The sequence below is a fragment of the Cynara cardunculus genome (genome assembly GCF_001531365.2).
Source record: "Cynara cardunculus var. scolymus isolate 2C chromosome LG 12, CcrdV1, whole genome shotgun sequence".
NCBI classification, from domain to species: Eukaryota; Viridiplantae; Streptophyta; class Magnoliopsida; order Asterales; family Asteraceae; genus Cynara; species Cynara cardunculus.
This window is the reverse complement of record NC_037539.1, coordinates 30,412,621-30,422,787: the sequence shown is the minus strand read 5'-3', so window position 1 is coordinate 30,422,787 and position 10,167 is coordinate 30,412,621. Positions and strand designations below refer to the sequence as shown.

Genomic DNA, 10,167 nt, shown 5'->3' with positions numbered 1-10,167 from the left:
CAAATCCGTCGCTGAAAGTGTCCGTCGCAAATCCGTCGCTGAAAGTGTCCGTCGCAAATCCGTCGCTGATTTACGTCGTTGATCCGTCGCCGATAGCATTACCTACGACATTTTGACCGACGGAGTATCAGCGACGGATCAACGACGGAAGGCACTTTCAGCGACGGATCAGCGACGGAATTTTCCCTCGCTGATACCCAGCATTTTTGTAGTGAACAATGGTAGCTTGTAACCATTTGAACATAATTGACATATGACTTCCAAGCTTCAATCTGTATTTTTATTGTGATTTACATTACTTTATGATTGATTACATTGGATCTTAGATCATCTGGGAACCTACAATCGATATCAAAGCTAACAACTGTTGATTTGGATGTTTTTTTTGCGATAAATATCAAGATCTATATCTAATTCTATGAAATTCTCATTTCTTGAAGCTTCTGAGTTCAAAGATTGATTAATCTGATCAATTGAGTGCATAAACTAATGTGATCTACTTTCTAATCATTCTTGATCAACTTCTTCGAATTTGAATTTGTTGCAAAATTTATATGGAATAAACCTCTCAAACTGTTGCAAAATCCATTTCCGTCTTTTACAATTAATAAAACGGTAAAATACCAAGTACTGATCCACACGAAAAAAGAAGATTTAATTCAAAATCCAGTACTAAAAGAGATGATTTCAGATGGTGATTTCGAAGAAATGTTGTTGGTTTGGTTAATTATAACTTTTGAGATAAATAGTTAGTTAAATAGGAAGCAAGGATGTAGGGGTCGTCAAGATTTCAAAGAAAATAAATCAGATAGAATTTGGGAAAAATAACTCATTTCATGTAACCATCAGTTTGTCTAAGACACTCTTTTGAGATTGAGAAATGCATGCATCCAAGGACTAACTGTAAAGTTTCCAAAATAAAATTAAATCTTGACAATGGCACAATCAATCTTTTGTATAAGTTGTACGGAACAAAAACAAGTCTTCTTGGTTCTAAGTAACTCTCCCGAGTACAAATCCATATCATTCAAGTTGATGTGTTCAAGATGGTTTATCTCTACGTCTATCGCACTTTAACTTTTTAACAATAATCAACTTGTCAATAGATGTAATTTTTATCAATACAAACTTGAATAAATAGTTGGAGAGATTTGTATTGACTAACAAACTTCTATCACCACAATAGGCTTTTTATGTGTTAACTTCACCCCCACACACAAGTTCCTTGCATTTTATTTATAAAAAAATGAATTGAACACTTACAATATCTAAATAATAACGAAATAAAAGTTACGAAAAGCTAAAAATTAATTTACGACACTAAAAATAAAAATCAATAAGAAAGTAAAGATTATGAGAAATGAAACTAATAATAAGCTACGAAAGCAAAAATGACGATAATGTAAAATTAGTGCAAGAAAGTGAAAAATAGATTATGATGGCAAGAAAATTCGAGCATAAATGAAAATTGAACTAAGAAAAGATGTAAAGGAATAATGTTTTAACACTAATTAAAAATGAATATGATGATAATAAAAATTTATGATAATGTACAAGTAATAAACTAAAGTTGCATAAATTTAGATGGGCAAGAAATTTTAAGAATTAAGATGAGAAGGGCCAAGAATCTTACCGGGTAAGAGCGATGAGAATGATGAAGAGTTTTACCCGGTAAGTGAGGATGACGACTCTTACCCAGGTAAGCGCTTACCTAGTAAATTGTTGCATTCGATATGCTTTGATGTACTAAAATCTTATGCGTCTAGATAAATTATAGTATTGACTTCTATTGATAAGCGCTTACCGGGTAAGTATTTGAGTAAATAGCCCCTAAATGGGTATGAAAACGTTTAGGTAGATGCCAGAAAGTTGAGATGATTTGGTATTTGTGTCAAAACAAAAGATCAGTAAAACAGATTAGGACATGTTGTCTAATTAGCCCTTGCACTAGATGAATAAGATGGTAACGTAGCCCGTTTGGTTTGAGCTTGGCTCCAAATGTTAAAAGTATCCGGAGGTCTTAGGTTCAAATCCAATGAGGAATAAAAAGCCCCTTGTGGCCACGCCACTGAGGTTCAAATGCGGTGACTCCAGGCTATCTGCAAAGCTGGTGATGATTAATCGGCTCACATAGCAGGTTGGATATCTAGGTTAATAAAAAAAAGATGGTAATGTAACACCACGATGGTTCGTAATACATTAATAATAAAACAAGATTTGAGATATCTCATTTCAATTCATCCATGATTTATGCTAAAGAAAGTGGTTTTGAACAGTTTTATCGACTGTTTCAAATTGTTAAAGGACTGTGATCGAGATTTTAGTTTTAATCATTTGTGATAATTATAATTATTATGATTATCATCAATATTTGATACATTTCAAAAAAAAATAGTGACTTGTCGAGTGTAAATCCGTTGCTAGAGTTGGATCAAGTGATAAATATCAAAGGGATGAACATCTGAAGGATTAACTGTGAGATATGCTCTTCTTGAGGCTATCTTGTTTGCTGCTTCGGTAGAATGATATGCATCCCAAAAGAAATATTCATCCCTGTTCGAACACGGAACTTCAAACGGTAGACATGTAAGAGCACCATTGTTCAACCCCGTTCCACAACACGCGCTATTCACCACCTTTAATCCTACACCATCGATCGATTCCAAAGAAAATTATGAGTCCGATGTTTTTGAAGTTTCAATGATTTATTTCTGCAAACATCTGAAGGATTAACTGTGATACTTGGTTTAATTTAATCATTACCGACAGAAGAAGGTTGTTGAATGGCTTCCATACTCATATCATAGAAGTTCAAGTAGATAAATTTAGCATCTTGTAGGCTCGTGTCGTTGTTGAGCTCATCAACTAGTAACTTGAGATTGTGATTGAACAATCGAACCGCTGTATTGATGTATTCTACACAAGAGTCATTCGAAGAGTGACGAGACAGCTCATATGGGGTGCAACCAATCGGACCCAAACCACTAAGAGCTACCTTCCTTGCTCCATAGTTATATAATGCCTGCAGAGATTGGATATTTTGACCAAAAAGTAAAAAGGAAGGTGGCTCTAGCTGAGGCATAATCAAGAACTCACCAGAATCTGGCTACTATATTGTTGAATGAGGACTTTGGTGAATTCCTCAACTGTAAAGATGTTGCTGGTTTCATACACAGATGGTATGAAATAGTTGTTAAGGTAATCATTGCTGCCAAATCCAATCTGATAGAAGCACTTCTTTAGGTAAGTCGATGCCGAATCAGCTCCTCCTAGAATCTCTCCAATACTCGACACTGTCATTTCGTGATTTTCCAGTTGCTGATCAAACGTTATCCGATCACCCTGCAACCCATAATCAATTTGTATTACAACAAATGTCCAAGTTACAGTACAATTTTAAATGAGTACATGCTTTAAGTTACAACTATATATGCAACTTTGTAATCTTGTTTGTATTCAAATCACCAGATGACGGCCAGTCTCGCTGCGAATTCCTGCTGCTGCTGATGCGTAATTTAGTCCTAATAGAATATTGGACCCATTTGGAGAAGCAAATGGAGGAATGTAACTAGTGAAACCCAAATGTTCAGCTGCAAATGAAATGCATGGATAATGTCTCACATTAGGCATAGAAAAAAGGTAAGTTGTGATAAGGTTTAAAAGAAGTTGGAGATGGAGATCTACGTATACGTACCAGTGAAGTCAGCGAAGGTGCGGCCATTGCAAAACCTTCCGGTTGGTCCAGAGCTGAAGTCGATGCCATGAGGAAGGTAAATGGCTTTGGCGAAAGTAACCAAGTGATTATTGTTGCCGTTGTCGACTAAGGAGTCTCCAAAAATGAAGTAACATGGTATTTGCTGTTTTCCAACTACCCATGTTGGTAAGATAAGACCGTAAAACAATGTGATCATAAGAACTTCATGAAAACATGCCATGGGGGACAATAAAGATCTTGTGGAATGTAAGAAAGGACTCAAAAAGAGTAAAATTTATAGCTTTGAAGTTGATCATCAGCCCCGTAACCTAAACGAAAGAGAGATCAAAACCAACATCATTGGTAGATAGTCAAGGTGGTGTTATAAAAAGTGTAACATTAACGCAGTACAACAAAATCGGGGTTATATGACACTTTCAATTTCTAAGCGTCCTAATAGACCTTTTTATAAGACTTAGTTTATAGGACCAAAACAATAAAGCGTCATGTCTAAAGACGTTGTAATAAGTTTATATGATGTTTTTTGACGTCGTAATAAGTTTTTTAGAACACTTTTAATATAAAACGTCCGATTAGCAACTTTATAGGACATTATTTGAAAAATTGTTCTATAAAAACAAATGTCCTATAAAAAATTGAGTTTATAGGACACTTTCTCAAAAGTGTTCTATAAAGCTGCTAATGCGACATTTTGTATTAAAAATGTCCTAAAATACTTGTTAAGACGCCCAAAAGCATCATATAAACTTTATTACAACACCTTTAGATAGGACGTTTTATATTTTGGTCTTATAAATTAAGTCTTATAAAACGGTCTATTGGAAGGCTTAAAAATTAGGGTGTGTCCTATAACCAATTTTGTTGTAGTGACGTGTCCAATCATCTATTGCGGATCAATTGTCTAAAGTATATTTGAACATTGATAAATACAACACTATGTACCATAGTTCTTGAAATTGAAATAAATCCAAAGAAAAAAAAAACCTTCATAGCGTTCGTGGAATTAGTGCTTTGATTGGTTTCGATCTCTCTTATGTTTGTTGTGTTGTGAATTTTAATGTTAGCAAGCAATAAAAGATCGACTTCTAGTCTTTTGGACGTGATCGGATAGAAAACTCTTAGGTCTAGTTTGATTTACACGAATTAAACTTTTTAGGGGATTTGGAATTCAAGTTAATTCATTTCAATCACATGTTTAGTTTGTAGAATTGCTCGGATTTGAATACTAAGATCTCTTTGAAATTCCTCAAAAATAGGATTTTGAAATCTCATGGGGTGGTTGAAATTTCAAGGGATTCAGAATGATTTGTATATAATAATGTTTAAAAATATGTTAAAAACGTTTTCTTTTCTAATAATCGATTAATAATAAGGTAATTTAATTATTTGTTAATTGTTTTTACAAATTATTTATAAAAAATGAAATTCAATTTCATTCCAAATCCTAAAAACCAAACATTCCAAATCCAAATCCTAAAAACCAAACATTCCAAATCCAAATCAAACATTCTAAATTTCATTCCAAATCCTAAAAACCAAACATTCCAAATCCAAATCAAACATTCCAAATTTCATTCCAAATCCTCCAAACCATTTTCTCAAACCAAAGGCGACACTTTCACTCTTTAGGTGTGATACGTCTAAAGAGTAGACGAGATAAACATGACACTTCCATCTTTTAGGCATGATTATTCATCTAAGGGTTAGGTCTGCCTTGTTAATGATGAACTCTAAACCCTATTTTGATTAGGGTTAGGGTTATATTTAAGTGCTTTTCCATTTCATATATCTAGCAATCTATTCATTTGTAAGTTGTTAATGTCTACCACCATGTACTGTTTTTGGGTAATTGTAGGATTTCGGGTAATCTTACACACACCAACGAATGGCCTCGAGCAATCGTAGATAAACCTATATAGCAATAAGAGTATTATCAGGATCTGGATTCGAATAAAATCAATATTTTTGTACTTAACCACAAGGGTGGTGCCTGTTTGGTTTGAGCTTGACTCAAAATGTCAAAAGTACCAGGAGGTCTCAGGTTCAAATCTAATGAGGAATAAAAACCCCCTTGTGACCATGGAGGTTCAAATGCGGTGACTCCGGGCTAACTGACTAATCCCAAAGCGACCACCTGTTTTGTAGATAACCCGGAGTCACCGCATTTGAACCTCCGTGGCCACAAGTGGATTGAAAAGCTATCCAATGTTGATTATCAAAATAATGATGCATATGGTTTTCTAAGAACCCTTATTCTACAAAAATCCATATTGCTTGTAGTATGAGTAGAAGATTGGATCATTCAGAAAATAATAAGCAATCAAAGAATAATAATGTGATGAAGACAAATCTGTGTACAAATCATCTCCAAATTAAAGCATAGTTATGGAGATGGTCAAACCAATGAATTTGTAAAGCTGTCATGCAAACAGCTTCAGCAAGAAGTCCATACATATACTCACAAAGATAGCATGTCTATTTTACAAAGGGGTTTCGTATGGAGGTCAAATAATAATAGAGAATTATCTAATTCTCAAGATTTAATCCAATATCACTGCAATAAAATCAGGTTTATAGAACACTTTCAATTTCTAAGCGTCCTAATAGACTTTTTATAAGACTTAGTTTATAGGACCAAAAATATAAAGCGTCTTATCTAAAGGTGTTGTAATAAGTTTATATGAAGTTTTTTGACGTCGTAACAAGTTTTTTAGGACACTTTTAATATAAAGCGTCTCATTAGCAACTTTATAGAGCACTGTGTGAAAAACTGTTATATAAAAACAAATGTCCTATAAAAAATTGAGTTTATAGGACACTTTCTCAAAAACGTTCTATAAAGTTGCTAATACGAGACTTTGTATTAAGAATGTCCTAAAAAACATGTTTAGACGTCCAAAAACGTCATATAAACTTATTACAACACCTTTAGATAGGACACTTTATGTTTTAGTCATATAAATTAAGTCATATAAAGCGGTCTATTGAAACGCTTAGAACTTGGGGTGTCCTATAAACTCAATTTTGTTGTAGTGATTTTTATCCAAATTAATTATTTTATTTTATGATAAAGTTGAACAATGAAAACTAACAATTCGATATTTGTATTGTTTTCAAGGTACTGACAATATCTTTTTAATGATAATATTTGTTAAAAATAATAAAAGAAAATTATATTTAAAATACATTAATTTATTGATACAAATTTAATAATATAAAGCAAAAGTTAAAAAATAAGGGATGTAAAAGGATTTTATTTTGTACATGAAACGGATGTAATCATAAACTTAATCGTAAAGTAGTCAAAACTTTACATGTAGGTTTTCTCAACTCGTTTAAAAAACCTTCAATTTTATTTACACTTACGGTTTGACTTTCAAGTAGTCAAACTGTTACATTTAAAGTTTTATAATCATCCAAAACTCCTTTATTTTGTATTTTGTTTTGAGTCAAAGAGACCCTTTTTATAAAAGAAATGAATGTAACCAATTTTACAAAACCTTTTGAAAACAAACTCATATTAATTATGGATAACGCTTTCATTGAAGAATCAAAAAATTCTATGCAGGTCCTTTTAGTGATGTTTCCCGGATCATAACACCACCAAACAGAGTAACTTTTTCCGACGACCATATCCGCCGGTAATATGCATTTCCGGCGGATATGTCCGCCGGAAAAGTTGGCGCCGGTAATTGATTTACTAGCAAGTTTACCGGCATATGTTTTATTTTACCGGCAACTTTTCTTGAGGACATTTGGTTCCCTAAAGAGACATGTATTAATACAAGTAGTGCACGTAGGTGATTGTGTAGTCACTTTGAAAGCATGTTTAAATACTCCAACTGAAATGCAAATAGTAGAACGATATATTTGTGTGCTCAACATCCAAAGGGAACACGACTAGAGTATGTAATATGGTATGACATTTGTTTAAAACGGTCTTTTATGTTGTGAAGGCAAGTTCAATAAAAGAAAAGGAAGTGCAAATACATGCCTCAAATCCAACATGCAACCTAGTCATGCCACTTGAGGTCACCGGTCTAGGTCACTTGTCATTCGTAGGAGCTATGATACATGTTTTGCGCGTCGACAATTATGGTGTACGTGAGCTAGGGTCGAGTGTCTCAGCAATACAACCAAGTGGTGAGAAGTCATGTTGAAGGAACTGGAGACGACGATGTATACCCTGAGTGATGGATTTTATTCCCAAATTAGCGATATTTTGATGGTTATCTTGTTCTTGACTTCATAGCTTATCCTCTCTATAGACGAATTAGTAACAATCCGTAAGAATCATCTATTTGTATATAAAGCTACTTAACAATTAATAAATCCCATGTCTACGGATCATATTAACATCAAACATAACTTGAAAAATCACAAATACCCTGCAAATAAAAACCAACAACAAAATGGTAGCAAAGTATAATCACTATTATAAACAGAAGACTTTTACCTACATATTTTTTCCGAGATCCATCTTAGAAGCGATGTTTTGTCATTAAACCGTCACAAAAGTTGGTAGGTAAATTGTTGGTTGGAACCTCAAATTACGCAGATATTTTTTGTTGGTGTTTTTTTTGGATAAACATCAATCGACGGGAACGATTGATATTTTACGGGACCAATTTTGGTTAATCACGTCCAATCCAATCTAATGTTGTGCCAATAACTAGACTTTAAAAATAAATCTAAAACACACAAACTAATTAAAAATTGAAACTGCATCGGGCATTGGCTGCTACTCATTAAGAGTGTAAGTCAAAATCCTTAAAAAGATTTACAAGATTAAAAAAATAATAATGGACTTAAGTGTCAATTAGATAGGGGTGTTCGCGGTGCGGTTTTAGGAAAAATGCAAACCGCGTTGTATATGTGGTATTTTCCCAAAACGCATTGTACATACACCTCAAACCACAAAAAAACCGCACAATGAAGTGCGATGCAGTTTATGTGGTTGTACCTAACGCACTTTGCACCGACAATGATATATTATAAGATCAATGGTAACGTGACCGTAGTCCAAATAAATCTAAAGTTTCAACATGTCTGTTTTCCATATACATATTACTTAAATTAGAGATAGCCTAAGAAGTAAAAAATTGCCTTCAAACTAAATCGTTTAGATTTGAAAGTAACTTAACGTAGAAGTCGCGGATAAACATAAAGTTTGAGATAAATAGTGAAATCGTGTTGTAAATGTTGATTAAAGCCTAAAAGAATATAATGGATTATTGGGCTATGATTTATTAATTTTATTGATTAATGTTCACAGGTCAAAGCACCATAAGGTCTCAGGTTCAAATTTAAGGAGAATTAAAAATCCCCTTGTGGCCATGGAGGTTCAAATGCGGTGACTCCGGACTATTTGCAAAGCAGGTGGTCGCCTTGGGATTAGTCGGCTCGCATAGCGGGTTGAATATCCAGGTTAATCAAAAAAAAAAAACTTCGGACTTATATATTAATGGATCATGGAGAAAATAGATTAAAAATATTAAATAAATTTGGCAATTATATATATATATATATATATATGTTATAAATAAAATTAAAAATAAACATGTGGCGCGTTGTGGTTTGAGCCGCTTTTTGATAACTCAAAATCGCAAATCATACCGTATAGTGCATTTTGATAAAATGCAAACCGTACGGCGAAAGTTCTAAACCATGTTTTGTTGTAAAATGTAGGTGGGTACAGTGTGGTAGACTTGTACGGTTTGACGATAGACGAACACCCCTATGTGCAGGGATGAATTAATTACTCTCACTACAACAAAAAGGGGTTTATAGGATATTTTTTTGGGATATTTTTCAAGACCCGTCCTTTAAAAGTGTTAATACGACACATTATTTTATGAGTCCTATTTGATTTAATTTAATAGGACTCTTACTCTTAAGTTTTTTTAGCGTCCTATCATGTAAGTCTAATACTATCACCAATGTCATATTATATTATAGTTTAATAGGACACATTTTAAGTGTCATATTATTTTAAAGATTAATAGGACATTTTAAAATGTTATATTATTTTAGAAATTAATAGATCATTTTAAAATGTAGTGTTATTTTTAAAGTTAATACGACATTTTTGATTGTTATATTAGTGTTTAAAAGTTAATAAGACACTTTTAAATGTCATATTATAATTTAAAATAGTATGAATAACATTATATATTTAGAACTATATTTAACAACAAATCCAGGCTCAATTGAAAAAAGCCGAGTTAATGTATAAGAACAGATTTGATAAATACTGATAACTCTCGGATAGAGTATTAGAACGGAAAAAACATCAAACCGCACCATGAAAGTTCTAAACCACGTTTTGATGTACAATATCGGCGGGTATGGTGTGGTACGGTTTGACGATTTAGACGAACACCCCTATGTGCAGGCTTGTGATGAATTAATTACTCTCACTACAACAAAAAGGGGTTTATAGGACACTTTTT

The 10,167-nt window shown here is 33.2% G+C and overlaps 1 protein-coding gene across 1 annotated transcript; it reads right to left on the bottom strand.

Annotated features, from left to right (window-relative positions):
• Nucleotides 1-2,420: 2,420 nt before the first annotated feature.
• On the bottom strand, nt 2,421-3,935 carry LOC112523822 (GDSL esterase/lipase At1g29670-like). The gene is made up of 5 exons (XM_025133494.1): nt 3,695-3,935; nt 3,466-3,590; nt 3,097-3,342; nt 2,764-3,022; nt 2,421-2,644 (listed from the first exon to the last, which is right to left on the bottom strand). The coding sequence occupies exons 1-5, from the start codon at nt 3,933-3,935 to the stop codon at nt 2,421-2,423; spliced, it is 1,095 nt and encodes a 364-aa protein (XP_024989262.1).
• Nucleotides 3,936-10,167: the final 6,232 nt, after the last annotated feature.

Excerpts from the sequence above, each read along its gene's own strand:
- LOC112523822 (XM_025133494.1), bottom strand. The coding sequence starts at position 3,935 with ATGGCATGTTTTCATGAAGTTCTTATGATCACATTGTTTTACGGTCTT. Across the intron at positions 3,591-3,694 it reads CACCTTCGCTGACTTCACTG|CTGAACATTTGGGTTTCACT; the intron begins GTACGTATACGT and ends TTTCATTTGCAG. Across the intron at positions 2,645-2,763 it reads TCAACAACCTTCTTCTGTCG|GATTAAAGGTGGTGAATAGC; the intron begins GTAATGATTAAA and ends TCGATGGTGTAG.